Source organism: Dasypus novemcinctus, chromosome X (assembly GCF_030445035.2).
Source record: "Dasypus novemcinctus isolate mDasNov1 chromosome X, mDasNov1.1.hap2, whole genome shotgun sequence".
Taxonomy (NCBI): Eukaryota; Metazoa; Chordata; class Mammalia; order Cingulata; family Dasypodidae; genus Dasypus; species Dasypus novemcinctus.
In genome coordinates, this window is record NC_080704.1 from 155,945,135 (window position 1) to 155,961,841 (window position 16,707).

At 39.1% G+C, this 16,707-nt stretch overlaps 1 protein-coding gene across 16 annotated transcripts in view; it reads left to right on the forward strand.

Moving 5' to 3' along the window:
• The window catches only part of LOC101438919 (integrator complex subunit 6-like), a 68,884-nt gene that overhangs the window by 12,199 nt on the left and 39,978 nt on the right, over positions 1 to 16,707 (forward strand). For 11 of the 16 annotated variants that reach the window (XR_011647863.1, XR_011647864.1, XM_071212920.1 and 8 more), the window contains 4 exons: positions 13,631 to 13,780; positions 14,598 to 14,687; positions 14,929 to 15,112; positions 15,386 to 15,514. Coding sequence is in view for 14 of the 16 variants with exons in the window: in XM_058291635.2 (XP_058147618.1) it covers positions 13,631 to 13,780; positions 14,598 to 14,687; positions 14,929 to 15,112; positions 15,386 to 15,514 (553 nt within the window). In the remaining 2 variants the exon portion in view is untranslated. Of the gene's footprint in view, positions 1 to 10,511; positions 10,631 to 13,630; positions 13,781 to 14,597; positions 14,688 to 14,928; positions 15,113 to 15,385; positions 15,515 to 16,707 lie in introns of all 16 variants that reach the window. The other 5 variants (XM_058291639.2, XM_058291643.2, XM_058291645.2 and 2 more) reach the window with 2 other exon arrangements.

The window sequence follows — 16,707 nt, forward strand, 5'->3', positions numbered from 1 at the left end:
TGAAGCACCATCCAGGGCAGCTCCATGTCCCGAAGACGCCTCCACCTCTCATCTCTTCCTGCCTTTCCCCATACCCTTTGTCCATTATGTCCACTTTTCCCAATCCAATGCCACCTCTTCTATGTGGACACTGGATTGGTTGTGTCCATTGCACCTTTATGTCAAGAGGAGGCTCAGATTCCACCTGGATGCTGGATGCAATCCTCCCCTTTTCAACAACTGACATTTATTGAGTGATGCTTATGTACAGGGCAATGTGCCAATTGAATGTAAAATTCTTATTTTATTTATCTTCTCAATCAGCCTATATTGTGGGTTCTATTATTATCCTCATTTAATAGATAAGAAAACTAGGGCCCAGAGAGTTTGAGTAACACAGCTGAAGAGTAACTCAAGTTTGTCTGGATTCCAGAGGCTTAAGTAATTAAGCACTTCACTTTTTCTCTTAATTGTAATAGAGCATTCCTTTTACTAACTTCTCACTGTCATTTTCTTATCATTTGTGCCCTGAAGTCATTATTTTTTTAGACAGACCTATCAGAACTATCATACGATTATTTATAGCTGCTTATAACATAACCGTGCTTGGTATTATAGCAAACACTCAATAAATGAAAATGATTACTGCCAGTATTACCATTTTTAATGTTGCTCTGTTTCTAGATGAATATCATATTGCCTTTGTTTGTGAAATACTTTTGCCTTTGACGTTCCACAATTATGCCCCTATTCAGAGACAGATGTGGAGTTGTGGAGACTCTCTGTTGATAAAGTTTGTGATTATGTGTGCATGTTGGGGGGTCAAGGATGGGAACTGGTGACCTAGGCTGAGTTGGCCTTACTGGAGGAATGGTAGGCTTGATAAGGCCACAACAGGGCAGACCTTGGCTATCTATGTAGTGGTCACCAGATACTGACACACCATCTTTACTTTATCAGTCTCCTGATGAATGTTTTTTTTCCTGTGGGGGAAAGGAGCATTCAGTGTACTCCACAGTAGCCATTTAGTTTCTTCTAATTCACAACCTGTAGGGGAGGCAGAGTGGTGGTTTATTTTTATTTTTATTTTTATTTTTTTGGTCTTTATTTATTTTTTTAATATTACATTCAAAAAATATGAGGTCCCCATATACCCCCCAACCCCCTCACCCCACTCCTCCCCCCATAACAACAATTTCCTCCATCATCATGAAACCTTCATTGCATTTGGTGAATACATCTCTGAGCACTGCTGCACCTCATGGTCAATGGTCCACATCATAGCCCACACTCTCACACATTCCACCCAGTGGGGCATGGGAGGACATACAATGTCCGGTATATGTCCCTGCAGCACCACCCAGGACAACTCCAAGTCCCGAAAACACCCCCACATCTCATCTCTTCCTCCCATTCCCCACACCCAGTAGCCACCATGGCCACTTCTCCACACCAATGACACATTTTCTTCGATTACTAACCAGAATAGTTCATGAATAGAATATCAGTAAGTCCACTCTAATCTATACTCTGTTCCTCCATCCTGTGGACCTTAGAATGGTTGTGTCCACTCCACATGTATATCAAGAGGGGGCTTAGATTCCACATGGATGCTGGATGCAATCCTCCTGCTTTCAGTTGTAGGCATTCTTGGCTCCATGGTGTGGTGGTTGACCTTCTTCAACTCCATGTTACCTGAGTAGGGTAAGTCCAATAAACCAGAGTGTAGGAGCTGAAGTCTGTTGAGGCTCAGGGCCTGGCTATCACATGGTCAGTCCAGAGATTCAGGTCCCCTGGGTATATATTAAACCCCAGCACCAACTATAGTTCTGGTAAAAATATTAAAGCCTTTTTTAAAGGCCACATTGCCTCCCCAGAGTTTTGTGTATCAGCCTATGCTCCACCTGTTGGTGCAGTCCTCATTTTATCCAGATTATCCATTCTCCTAATGCCTAACCGCCTTGCCATACCCTGATAGCTTTCTTCCTCCTGTTTAATTAGGTGGCCTGGGAAAGGGGAGTAGATTTCAGAGAAGGGGAGATGCTGCCAATCCAGTGCCCTGGGCTCTAAACCAGAGAAAAGTTACAGGACGACTTTGGTGGTGATGTGCCAGATGTTCGCAGGAAAAGTAGAGTTTGCTGTCTTAAACCATATTCCCCTGAGTATGCTACTCATTCATGGCAGCTTCTTTCATTGTCTATTTCCTGTTGGTACATCGAGTAGGCCACTGAACTTGGTACCAAACACCAAATTCTGGATTTGAATGTGATGGAACAAAATACTCAAGAAACTTACGGTTGTATGAGTAGGGAATAGTGCTTTTGAGAAATGTAAATATGATTTGTTAAGGTTTTAGGATTTGCTATATAGCTCCTTTCACTAATTTACTAACTACATTTGCAACACTTAATTACCCTTTCCTTCCAGAACTTATCACCTCCTTTATCTAATTTCTTCCCCTTTCTCTCTTTCATACTTTTTCCTCTATCTTCCAAATTCTTTCTCTTGGTGAATGCTTCCTACCTCATTCGTGGACTTAAATATTACTTCTAGGTTGATGCCTGTCCATCTTCAGCCTCTCACTCAACCATCTCTAGTTGACTATAGGACATATCCACTTGGCTATTTATCCTGCCATCAGCTGACAGTTAGCAAAAGCCCAAAAGATCTTATATTTCTAAAACCAGTCCCCTCTCCCATATTCCCCATTGTCTTGTCACCCAGGAATTGAACATTAGGCAGTTTTCATCTTTGATTCTTTCCCTCCGTCTTCAGGTAGGCACTAAGGTCCATCAATGATCTCTGAAATGCCTCTTACATATATTTTTTCAACTCAGTTTCTCCTGCAATCACTTTAACCCAGGTTCTCAAGCTATTATGCTTTGACCACTGTGACAACCTTCTAATTGGTATCCTAAGTGCCACCCAAATGCCTACTATCCATCCACACCAACTGCTAACTTTCTGAAAAAACTGGTTTCATTATATGACTCCCCTCTCACAAGCCTTCAAAGACTCCCCATGCCTATGGGATCAAGTCTAATTTGCTCTACCTGCCTTTCAGAGCTCTCTGGGATCTGGTCCATGTGTGTGAATGAATTTATTTCTTCCCATCATTTGCCCCACTTCACCTCAGCCAGACTTGTCTCTTTTGCCCCCTGAGTATACCTCCCCATTCCTGATGCCAGCCCTTAGAACACCAGTTACCCTAAGGAAAAGGGGAGACACAGAGGGAAAGGGGACACAGAGCATGGCTAGCTGGAGCCTGGGGGAGGAAAGGAAGTGAAATGAATGGCCCACTGGGTGGAGTGGGGGAGAGTGTAAACTATAATATGGACCATTGACCATGTGGTGCAGCAGTGCTCAGAGATGTAGTCACCAAGTGAAACGAATGTCCCATGATGATGGAGGAGGTGGTTGTTATGGGAGGAGTGGGGGGTGTATGGGGACCTCATATTTTTTGAATGTAACATTAAAAAGAATAAAAAAATAAAAAAATAAAATATAAACCATAATGTAAACTAAAAAAAAAAAAAAAGAAAAGTAGTTGGCATTCCATTAAGAGTGTGCCTTGAGGGAGAGGATGTTACAGAAAGTGCTAAAAAAAAAATGCTATTAGATGATGCTGAGAAGCTGCAGTAGGAAGGCCGGAGCTGGGGTATGTCATTTAGTGGTTGATTAGCCTGATCTAGACCAAGATGGTTTGATTTAAATTGGCCTGAATTTGCCTGGAGGCACTGCTATTTAATAAGGAGCTCTCTTTGCATTCCTGTGTTTGTAGAAGGGAACCCACATTACTAGACTCTAGAAAGTGGGGTTCTGGGGGGGGTAATTCGCCTTTAATAGAGTCATGGGATTGGAGAGTTGGGCATCTTGTTTTATTTCTTGTAGAAGAATGCTTAATGGGAATCTAAGCTTCCCATTTTTTAAAAAGCTTACATATGTGTGTAGACATCCTAAGCTCTGTTTTGTAGTGATGTTTTTAAGCTGTATGTTGAAGAATATTTAGGCTCTCCCTAAAAGCTTTTATAAAAATAAGATTTTAAAAAGTGTCCCAAAATTGGCCACAGTACATTCTGTCAGGTACATCCTGTCATCCACTGTCCTGTATAAATGGCATGTTGTGTTACTTTAGCAGCTCTGTAAAGAATGATGGAGTGGAAGGCAAGAGACCTGTGTTCTTATCCTGAATCTGCTACTAATTAAACACATGACCTGGGACAAGTCACTTAAATCTTTTATGGAATTAATTTTCTCACCTGTAAAAAGAAGGGATTAGGCTAGATTATTACCCCTGTTCCTTCAGAAAAAATACAGTAGAGAATTGGGTAACTGAAAGACAGGAAGCAGAATAATTGAGGCTTGGAATTCAGGGTGATTTCCAAATTACTTTAGTTTCCCTACATGATAAATTTTAGAAAACAGTTCCTGTACATGCTCAATATGCAATAGTACACACTTACACATGTTAAATTGGTGAATGTCATTCCATTTTTTTTAAAGATTTATTTTTTATTTATTTCTCTCCCCTTCCCACCCACCCACCAGTTATCTGCTCTCCGTGTCCATTTGCTGTGTGTTCTTCTATGACTGCTTCTATCCTTATCAGCATCACCCAGAATCTGTGTCTCTTTATGTTGTGTCATCTTGCTGTGTCAGCTCTCCGTGTGTGCGGCACCATTCCTGGGCAGGCTGCACTTTCTTTTGCGCTGGGCTGCTCTCCTTACGGGGCGCACTCCTTGCGCGTGGGGCTCCCCTACGCAGGGGACAACCCTGTGTGGCAGGGCATCCTTGCGCAACAGCACTGCACGTGGGCCAGCTCCACACGGGTCAAGGAGGCCCGGGGTTTGAACCAGGGACCTCCCATGTGGTAGGGGGACACCCTATCCATTGGGCAAAGTCCGCTTCCCTGTCATTCCATTTTATTGATACCATTTCAGTTTGCTGCTTACAGTTTAATGTTCATGACAAATTCCTATCAATGGTTACCTTTAAGAGTGGGACTGAGGGTTTGTGGAGGGATAGACTTAACTTTGCTTTTGTTGGGATTCTTAACCATAGATGTGTGTTATTTTTATAAAGTCAAAAAGAGTTCATAAATTTTTGTGAGTTTTTTTTAAAAGAATGAGTCTGGAGGAAAGAGCTGCTGTATAATCTTTAGAAAGTAAAAAATGGTCATTCTGCTACCTCATCACTTCAATTCTTTCTGCTTTAGATGACTTAGTGTCACTCCCATCCTTATGTATTTTTCCAAGGTCATGTCTGTTAATTTTTATTTTGCTTATGTGTTCATAAAGAGTTTCTCTTTATTTGGAGTCAAAATAACTGAAAATGAATGATCTGTATGATAGCATTCCCTCCCTCCCCCTGATAATAGATATTGGTCAATAGCTACAGTTGAAATGGTCTGAGATTAGGAAAGGAAACTTCTGACCATGTTTGGTAAATTCTTTGCAACTCCAAGATGGTTTTACTAAAATAAATAGTGAGATTGACTCTTGGGCAGAGGAGAAAAGTTTCTGACATTCTATTTCCGTATGTTACCATCCACTGGTGAAGATGAAATTTCTTTTGATCTTATCAAGCTTTCAAGTGAACTCTGAGAGGTGTGCTGATTCATAATTTTTTCCTTATTCCCTGGGGCAAGAAATGAAAGTGCATAAATGTAGTTTGCAAATATTTTTAGAGTAATCCTCATAATTGCTTAACCACTAAAATAAAAACAAATTCATACTATGTATTTTAAAGAGAGCAGTAATGCAAAATAGTGAACTATTGTCAATAGAATAAAAATGTGAATCGTTTTTTTTGTTGCCCAGTTTAATTAAAAATATGTGGTCCTGAAAAACAGTCAACAGGTCATAGACTATCAAATGCATTTCTGCAATATATTATGGGGTCAATTTCTTAAGAACTTTTTAAAAAAGTCAAAGACTGAAGTAAGCTATGTCTCTTTTATTGGTCTTCACTGTTAGTACTTCCTGAAGCAGATGCATGAAAATCAGTAGACTGAGCCACAGAATGGTAGCAGTCAGTGCTCTCGGGGAGAGAATTGATTTAATCAGATAAAATGGGCTTAGCAAATTTTAGCAAATTCAGGACACTAATAAGTTGGGAAAGTAACTTTGAAATAAGGGGCTCCAAGAGAGCTGGATATTCTTAAACAAATTTTTAAGAACAAGCCATACTAGTACACATGAAGCACAGTATAATAAAATGCCTCCATTAAAACATTTTAAAAAAATAAAATAAAATTTTAAAATGCCTCCATTAAACCAAGAACAACATCAGTCCCTTGAGTCAAATGAGAAAATCACACACACATATGCATACACAAAAATGGGAAATCAGGCCAAATGTTAAGAGGGCAATGTTATGTTAGGCAGAATAAGAAAATATAATGCAAGAGAGCTTTAAAAGGAGAAAGAAGAAGCAAGATGATTCCATTTTTTAAATGATACAGTGTCCTTTGCAATGTGTACCTTACGGTTTTAACAACTTCCTTTATAGGTGTGCAACTGTAAACACAATTTAAAAAGAAATTTAACATTTTAAGGTTTTGCAGCTGTCACAGTGTAATAGCTGCATTCTCTGCAACTTATATGGCAGTCATGTTCCCTTTACCTAAAAGGCAAGTAAACCTCGTCTTAAAACTATCAGGATTAGTGTACATTTTAGTTGTGAGAAGAAATTTCTTGTAGTTGAAAAGTTTGAAGTTGCACAAATATCTGGTATAAGGCTAAGGGCGAAGACCAAGGGAAAAGTCATTTGTCTCCTTGGAAGACAAAGCTGATTGGAAAAACAGGACTTCTTATTTTTATGTGTCATTCTGTCTCACTGATCTGTTTACCAGTGCAAGAATAGATGGTGATGTTAAAGATGATAGAATGCTAAGTTGGAGAAGAAATAAGTTGATGAAGAACACTGTTGAAATAGATTTATTCAAATTGCCTGGGCTGTTGCAGAGCAAATAGCCCAAACTTGTGGAAAGCAGATGGAAAAAGGAAAATAGTTTTTCTTTCAACAAGAGAAATGATGGCCCTGCTAAATTTAGACCCTTCAGCTTTAACTTGGGACATCTGAGAAAATGCCTGTATATGTTAGTCATCCAGTTCATAACCACCTAAAAGAGCCTAAGGTCTGGGATAGCCCTCTAACATGAGTTTATGAAGGGCAAATATTACGAAGCCAGTCTAATTTTCTTTAATAAATCATAAAAGGCCTTGCCAATGAGAGAAAAGCAACATGTATAGTCTCTTTGGGTTTCAGCAAAGCTTTTTATTCATCCATTGTGAAGGGCTTGCTTTTTTAACAAATTAGGTACATTCTAGGGGGGTGTGATGTGGATCCCAAAATGAGTTACTGCAGTGGCTCAGCACCAACTCAGGGGAACATAGCATGTGGTGCCTTCAAGTGAGTGGTTTTCTCCCTACTATCTGAGAGAGACTGGCGTGTGAAAATCTCAGTATAGAAGGCTTATTTTTGCTCTTAGTAAAGGTTCACTGTTGGGCCCTCTAGATAGCTAGCCCCCTAGAGAATTTTAATTATTCAGTTATTTTTTGATTTGCAGATATTCCGTTTATATCCAGTTTTTAAGGGGGCATTCCTCTTGTATAAATGTGCTTTCAGCTGCCTTAAATATCTTTACTAGTTACCTTGGATGGGGAAATTAATAGCATCCTCATTAATCTTGCACATTATACTAAGTTGAGCAGGGTTGGTGATATGTTTGAAAATGATTATAAGGGACCTTTAGAGATAGAGCAGCATTTTCAGAAAGGACTCTAATGCTACTCCCATAACCCCATCAGGGAGAGTTGATCTGTTTTTATATGTTTTACTCGATTATACCTCCTGGTAGGATTTTGATAGAGGAAAGAGTCCCTCTATTTAAGAAAATAAAAATAAATTTAAAAATCAATGAATCAGAGAACTGTCGGGGAAGAATTTCAGGAAGGACAAGTAATACGATGCTGAGGATTGGGGGAGCCACTCAATAAGGCCCCCTCCTTTCTTTCTTACAATTGAAACCAATAGGAGCCATCCAGTTCCTAATAGCAGCTTTATTCCTGATCAAAGCTAAATTAGAGGATATAACCTAGATGTGGATTTAGAAAAATCTTCCAAATAGTTCACACAATGACAGACCTCTCATCTAGGTCTGTTGGAGGGGCAGAGCCTGTGTCAGAGAACATACCAGAAATTAGAGCTTCAGCATCTGGCCTAGAGAGAGCAGGCCAGTTTCCTATCCCCAAACCCACCAGTCAGATAAGATGGAAATGAGGGTGCAGAAGGCAGTGGGAAATATTTCTTTTTAGGTGATGCCTTTTTGAGGAGAGGAGTGGAAAGTCCCTCTTTTTTGTGATGATATGGGTAGGGAATAAATGGTTAGTGCCTAGTCAGATAGACCTGAGACCAGAACCCAAATCATCAATGAACTGAAAAGCCCATGCCTGGGGAGTGGGTGTAGCTCAGTGGTTCAGTGCCTGCTTCCCATGTTCTAGTGCCCGGGTTCAATCCCCAGTCCCTCCTTTAAAAAAAAGCCCATGCTTTTTTTGTTGGTATGAAAAGATGTTTTTAGTTAACTATACACATTTAAATCAGACCTGAATTAAGGGTCTACTAAAACAGAAAGTTTTTTTTTTTTTACATTAGTCAGATTTATATAAAGGAATTGTTAAGAGGTATAGAGTTACAGTATATGGCAGCTGGAAGCGACTTTATAACTGGTTTTTGATCCCTTTCATTTCTTGGGTGAGGAAACAGATTCCCAAAAGGGTTAAATGACTTACTCTGGACAACTTGTCAAACTAGTTAGTGAAAAAGCCAGGAATAGATCAGGGTATTCTAATTCCTGATTCAATGCTCCCACACTCAAGAAAGCAAATTGTTCTGTATTTAGACATCAGAGGAAGTAGGCTTAAATGAGATTCGGAAATTCTGTTAGATTTATGAACTTTTAAGCTAATATAATACCTTATGCCTACTAGCTGAATATGTGGAATATGCAGAAGAGGCATAAGTGGTTAAATGGGAAGACTCTGAAGTTAGGCTACCTGGGTTCAAATCCTGGCTATGCCATTTGCTAGCTGTATGACCTGGACAAGATGTGTAGCCTCTCTGAGCCTCAGTTTCTTCATCTACGAAGTGGAATAATACATCTACCTCATAAGATGGTTATGAGGTTTAAATGTGAAGAATGCATATAAAATGTAATGCTTGGCATAAGTGAGTTCCTGACACAAAAGAATTAATAAATATTAACTGTTACTATTATTTATTGTCATTATCATCATTTTATCTCTGGGAGACTTAAACTTGACCTGTGAAGACAATAAACTCTCTCATAGTTTAGGATTCCATCCTTCCCAGGTTCCTCATTTGTCTTAACCTTCTATTCCTTAGGTCTCCCAGGATAGGGAAACTTTGTAACCACTTTCCCCCCTTCTCTCCTTGAGGCCCACAATCTACCTGTCACCAAGTTGTTTAAATTGTCTCCCAATTAACCCCTTCCTCTCCATTTCAATCCTAACTCAGGCCTGACTTTCTTCAGCCTTAGAATACTATTTAAGTTTCCTAGCTGCTGCTTCTTACTACAGCTTCTCCTTTCTCCAGTTTATCCTGTATGCCACTGCCAGAATGACCTTTCCTAGGCACTGGTTTTATCCTGTTTCTATACGCCTTGGAATCTGTAATGACTCTATTGTGTACAAATCAAGGTCAAGCTCTTCTGCCTGACCTTCAGGGCCCTCTAGAACAGCTTTGTCAATAGAAATATAAAGCCAACCATATGCTTAATTTCAGTTTTTCTAGTAGACATATTTAAAAAGTAAAAACAAAAACAGGTGAAACTAATTTTAGCAATGTGTTTTATTTAGCCTAATACATTCAAAATATTATCTTTGCATCATGTCATCAATATAAAAATGGTTAATGAGATTATTTGCATTCTTTTTTTGTGTGTCTTTGAAGTCTTCAAAATCCTATGTTTATTTTACACTTCCAGCACTTCTCAATTCAGATCAGCCAAGTGCTCAATAGCCACATGTGGCTAGTGGCTTCCACATTAGACAGTACAACTCTAGAATTTGACTCGCCACCACCGTCACCCCCACAAACAAGATGTACCTAAGTCTTACTTCCTCCACATTTGTTAAAAAAACAAAGGATGGTACTACTGTGCCTATGTTATAGGGTTATCCTAAGTGAATGTGAAGTGTGAAATTGCTTTGAAAGTTGTAAAGGTCTACAAGAATGTATAGAAGTTAGTATTAGGAGTAAATGTTTTACTGACATGAGAATAGGCTATCTTTGGAGTAAAGTAATTTGAAAGCAAAGACTATATTATGAAGGAAAATAAGCTGTCCTGAATTCATTTATGAAAAAAAATAACTCTAAGTAGTCAATGAAGCATCTAAGTGTATACTTTCTTTCCTTCTCTCTTCATAATGAGCTTTTTGGAAGAAACTTGTCACATTAATAAGGTTCTCTAAAATGTCAATTAATTTGTGGGCCTCTTTTTTGTCCTTCAGCATTTTGAAGAGTGGATTTAGGAACATTTATTTCTTCTCTTGAAGTAGGAGCTGGACTGCTACCAAGAAGTTCATTGCTTTTGGTAGTAAATGTAGCCCATATACTTTGTAGTTCTGAGGTAGGAGTGTCATTCAATTTTTTTGTATTGTTCAATTCATTGCAAATAATTGGGATTGACCAGACACAGAATGCAGAAACTTTTGTAAAAATGCTTTCAATCCATACTGTAAAGGAAATTTTAATATGGCAAACTGATGAATTATTATTCTGACAAACTGATGAATAAGACTAGTAACAACCAGGACACATTATATTGAGTATTGATGAGTGAAAAGTTGGTTGCTTAAGTGGTACACAGATCTTACCCAAGCCCTTTACCAAACCATATAGTCCACTAATTTTTCTTTAGTCATACCTTGAACTATCATATGGCTTTTCAGGAGTTCAACACTTCCTGTAGTTAATAACCACAACTTTACAGGGTGGAAGTAAGATGGCTAAACTAAGTAACTCCAAAAACAAAAAAATAGAAGTCAACTTTGTAAAGTGGCTTCTGGGTAAGGGATTCCACCTAGGCACACATTTGTCCAAGCCAGAAGCTCAACCTGATATATACCCTTTCTTTCTCACCCATCCCTCTAATTATTTACTAAGAAATAACTCCATTTCTGAAATACTTCTTTAATCTGTAACCTCCTCTCCATCCCCCCCGGCCTACTGCAAGCTCTCATTACTTTTCTCATAAGCTATCACAACAGTTTCCAAACCAGTTTCCTTGCCTCAAGCTTCAGCCTCCCCTGAACCCCACAGTTTATTCTCCAACTACCAGCAAAATGATCTTCCTGAAACAAAGATCTGATCTTGCCACATCCCTAATTAAAAACTTCAAGTTATTCTCAGGGCCAGTGGATAAAATCCAAATTACTTAGCATGGTGTACAAAGCACATTACAGCCCGATCCCATCTTATCAGCTTTTCCTTCTGCCGCATCCCCAGAGCAGTAGGTAATCAGATTACTTGCAGTTCCCCAGTAAGCCCTGCTGTTTTAGGACTTCTCTGTTCTTTTCCCTTGGGCTTCCACCTCCACTACCCATGTCAGCCTGGGGAGTCCCATGGTCTTCTCTTTATCTCTTAGGAGATGAAAATGCCCAGATGTACATCTCCTTTGAGAAGCCTTCCCTCACTCTCTGGTCTCTTGTTCTTTCAGTCTTCATTCCTTTGTGGCAGGCACTTCTCAAAGGCTGATTCCTCTCTGTCCCCAGTATGTACCATTCTGCTCAGTGTAGCATAGTTGCTCAATAAAAATTGGTTGAATAAATAGAGGAAAGAATTGATGTTATCCCTCCACCGTGCACCTTGCTCTTCTACCCCAAAGAAGAAAGTTCATTTCAGAATTTAGTGTTATTTGACATCACCTGCTGGGTGAACTTCTAGGTTCTTAACAAGGACCATTTAAATCATAATCCTTTCTTTTCAACTAAAGTTTAGTTTACCTTGTTCAGTAAGATTTTCCTCAGGCCACAAGGAATTATTCCCTACTTTTCCCTGGTACAAAATTTCATATATATACAATCTGGCCGGAGGAACACATGGAAAAGTTTTTACCTTTAGACCCATTAACCTATGGAATATGTTAGAGACATTAAAGAAAAAAAAAAACATGACTAAGCACATCTTACATTTCATTGAATTCTAGACTATTGGACCCAGAATAGGTCTTAGCCAGGGCTACCTACTTCTTGTATGGCTATGCAAGTTTTGTTCTGTTCACCTCTAGGAGGCACCATTCTCATATATTACAATGTGAATGACACCCTGCCCCAGGGTTGTATCCTAATGCTTTACATAGCTGCCCTGCTTATCTAATCCTCTTCTTTTCCAAATGAGGAAATTTAGGTACTACGAAGTCAACAGATTTGCTTGAGGTCACACAGATATTGTGCGGTAGAGTCTAGTAATAACCTGATACCTCTCTGCCTCTCAGTGGTTCATTCTACTAATCAAAATTGCTTCTGGAGACTGTGAAACTAGAAAAGATAACACTTACTAGAATTGTATGGATAAAGGACAATATGCCTTCAGCTAAATATGAAATTTAAATTATTTTACTTTCTTTCTCTACTCTTTGCTCTTGCTTTCCACTCCCCCCCCGCCCCCCCCCCCCTCCCTAAGTCTGCTGTACTGGCCTGGTTGGAGGGACTTCAGCATTCCAGATATCATCAGACTGCTACCCTCAGGACTACTGAGGTGCCAATGGCTGCTTGTTCTACCATGTTGCCAATCTGTTCTGCCAGTTCTCTCCCTTGAAAGCCCACTCCTCTGGGGCCTACTGTTGGCTGCCATCTTCTTTTGGCTTCTCTTCTTGACATTTTATGCTGCTTTGTTTTTATAGCAGTCACTGACCTGTCAAGATGATCTTTTCCTTCCGTTTTTCAAGCCAATGCATCACAGCCTGTTGGCTGTTGACCTTGGATCTCTGGTTCTTTGCTGCTATTCATAGCTGCTGGAGGTGCCTAAGGGATTCTGCTTCTTTGTCCATTTTTTTTTCTTTTCTTCCACTCATTGTTCTAGATTTAGGGCTTTCTGAAGATGCCAGAAAGGTTGTCCCCCCCAAAATTGTTCCTATAATTCCCTCTTTACTTTCATTTAAAAGTGAAAATATTGTTTCAGAAGAAGAATCTTAGGTAGAAAAATTCATGTAGATCATGCACTCAATAGCTAATTATTTGAGGCTACCAAGGACAGTCCATTTAAAAAATAACTATTTCCTCCTCCCCTTACTCCATGCTCATCATCATTGTCAAGCTAAGGTAACAGAGGTGTTTTGGTAGGTTCGGTTAAACCTGAATAGAAAACTGGACCTCTTGAGCCAAAACCCTTTGGCCATAATGAATTAATGCATTGTTTCCTTGAGTTCTTTGCTCTTGATCGTTAAAAGCTAGCAGATCTTTCTGAAACTGATTGCTTGCTTTAGTTCCACTTGATTAGTCACAATGTAGAATAGAATTAGGTCATTTAATTTGTTAGAGGTTTGCTACTTGCTATTTAGTGGTTGTTTGCACTTTACATATTGTTCATTGTATAATTGGGAATTTCTTTGTAAATGTTTGGTTTTCAGGCTGGTTGGAAGGAAAATCACGCAACATTCATGAGTGAACTAAAAAATCTTCAGGCTTCTGGACTGACTACTCTTGGTCAGGCTCTAAGATCCTCATTTGATTTGTTAAATCTCAATAGATTAATATCTGGAATAGACAATTATGGACAGGTAAAAACATTTTTTGAGTGAGTACAGCTAATTTATTTTGGTGGCTTGGGGTAAGAATTTAGAAGTGGGCATGGTTACCAAGTTTTCTGCTACTTTTCAAACCTCCAAAAGGAGATTCATATACCTTTTAAATATATAAATTTAAAAAATATTTTTTGGGGGTCTTGTATGCAACTTGGTATAAAATACCTAAAATTGCCTACACTCAGATCATCAAATACTGGAGAATGGGATGAATAAGTTGCAGAGAAATAATCAAGCAAGACAATTGAGGAGAAACTTTCTGTGTCCTTAATCCATCTCCCCCACCCCCATTCAATGAAAAAGTTCTAGAATAAGAGGAAGGCAGAATAGCATTTGCTACTGCTACCATTATCCTTACCTACTCTAAAAATGCTGATCACAATAACTAAGGTCACTCTTCAGGGCTTAAGTTACTAGTGTTCCCCTATCTGTGACAGGATTTCAACTCAGGTGACTGCCTTAATGAGATATCTGTGTGGATGATACTGCCATTGTCATCTCTTAAATACTGTTCTGTTATGATTACTTGGAAAGCAGAGGGGGAGATATATATTTGAATGTTATAGTGTTGGGAATTCCCGAACTATAAGAATTCCTCAGTTTATACCATCACCTGTTCAAGGGATTGTTATTTTGTTTCCTGTCCACTTTAGTCCCTAATCTTTTCCTTCTTATTTATCCAGGCAAATAGACATTTTATCAAACACTTGAGATCACTGGCAAGGCAAATGTAGACGTTTAAATAAAATTTGAATACTTTATATTGCTCTAATATTTTTAAAATGTATTTTAGGGGAGAAATCCATTTTTTTTAGAACCATCTATTTTAATTACCATCACAGATGGAAACAAGTTAACAAGTACTGCTGGTGTTCAAGAAGAGGTGAGATTTAATTTTTTTAAAAATTTCATTTAAATGGCAGAGAACATGCAATTATTTCTGGGGGAGGCATATATTTCCAGTTAAGAATAAGTTTTATCAAAACTTCCATCTTGGTAATCCTTGGAAGATTGCTTCATTTTATTGAGTTACAGGAAAGAAAAGTGAACTCTTTAACTTTTAAAATCTTTCTTCATTTTGTATGGGTTGTTAAGATGGACCTTTTCAACTTTTGCCTTATCAGCTTCATCTTCCTTTGAATTCTCCTTTGCCTGGAAGTGAATTAACCAAAGAACCTTTTCGTTGGGATCAAAGGTTATTTGCCCTGGTGTTACGTTTGCCTGGAGTAGCTTCTATTGAACCAGAGCAACTAGGGAGTGTACCAACCGATGAGTCTGCCATCACACAGATGTGTGAAGTCACAGGAGGTATTGCCAATATTTCATATTTCTGAAGGCAGAATTTAGGCTTGCACAAGATTGTTTTCATTAAATGCCATATCCAGCCTTTCCTTGTCTTCCCTCAAAATAGTTAATAGAGGCTTCTTGTAACTTGGCAGCTTAAGCTCATCATTTGTGTAATGTTTGCTGTCAAATGTAATAAAGATTATGTCAGGTCATTTTAGGATTTCAAATGCTCATATTATTAAATAATATTTTATTTGATCAAACTTGTGCTCCTTGTTTTACCTTTTGGTGCAGGTCGCTCCTACTGTGTTAGGACACAAAGAATGCTGAATCAGTGTTTAGAATCTCTAGTTCAAAAAGTTCAGAGTGGTGTTGTTATTAACTTTGAGAAAACAGGACCAGATCCACTTCCTATTGGAGAAGGTATAGTAGATAACTTCTTTAAAAAAGATTTATTTATTTATTTATTTCTCTCTCCCCACCCCCCATACCCCGGTTGTCTGTTCTCTGTGTCTATTTGCTGCTTCTTGTTTCTTTGCCCGCTTCTGTTGTTGTCAGTGGCACGGGAATCTGTGTTTCTTTTTGTTGCGTCATCTTGTTGTGTCAGCTCTCCGTGTGTGCAGCGTCATTCCTGGGCAGGCCGCACTTTCTTTCGCGCTGGGCGGCTTTCCTTATGGGGCGCACTCCTTGCACACGGGGCTCCCTTACGTGGGGGACACCCCTGCGTGGCACGGCACTCCTTGCGCGCATCAGCACCGCGCCTGGGCCAGCTGCACACGGGTCAAGGAGGCGGGGGGTTTGAACCATGGACCTCCCATGTGGTAGATGGACGCACTAACCACTGGGCCAAGTCCGCCGCCCGTAGATAACTTTTTGTTACCCTAATGTGCTTTATAGAAGAAAGCTCTGAGATTGAGAATACATTAGACTGATAATAGACACAGTCTTCTCTATTCACATGGATTCGAGTGGTTAAACATTCAGTTACTATTAATTCATTGCCTAGGTGTATATGGCAGGTGGCTAGATGTCAAATCTTCCTAAAACAATTCCTCCTCTTACCTGCCCATTTTATACCCTGGTTCCCAATCTTGGGATGATATTGAATCATTCACCTCTCTGTTCACAATATATTTGGAGATTCACTATGGTCTGTCACTTAACTAATCATCTAATTTTGGTCTTGTGAGCATCAAATGTGCCAAGCTGTCTTTATGAAATCTGTGGTACTTAACATACGACTATAAGAGTGTGTGAATGTTTGTCCAGAAACAATAATACTCTGTAAGATCATACACTAGTATTTTCCAGGCCACTTTTTAATGCAGAAGGTTTTTTTTTTTCCAAATGAAATTTTATGGAGAGTTCTACATAGAAAAGTACAGAAAAGCAGAGCTACTTTTGGATAGGGGAAAGACTTTCCCCCCTCTCAATCCATACCCCCATTGCAAGCCTTCTTCAGAGCACTGATCTAGACTATTGCTATTGCTTCTTCTGATCCTTTTCAATTCACACATATGTATGCATGTGCATACTTAGACTCCATCGCTACCATGGTATTTGTTTCCATACATTTTAATTGCCTTGGCCACAATCGGTAGTAGCTTTCTAGAGAA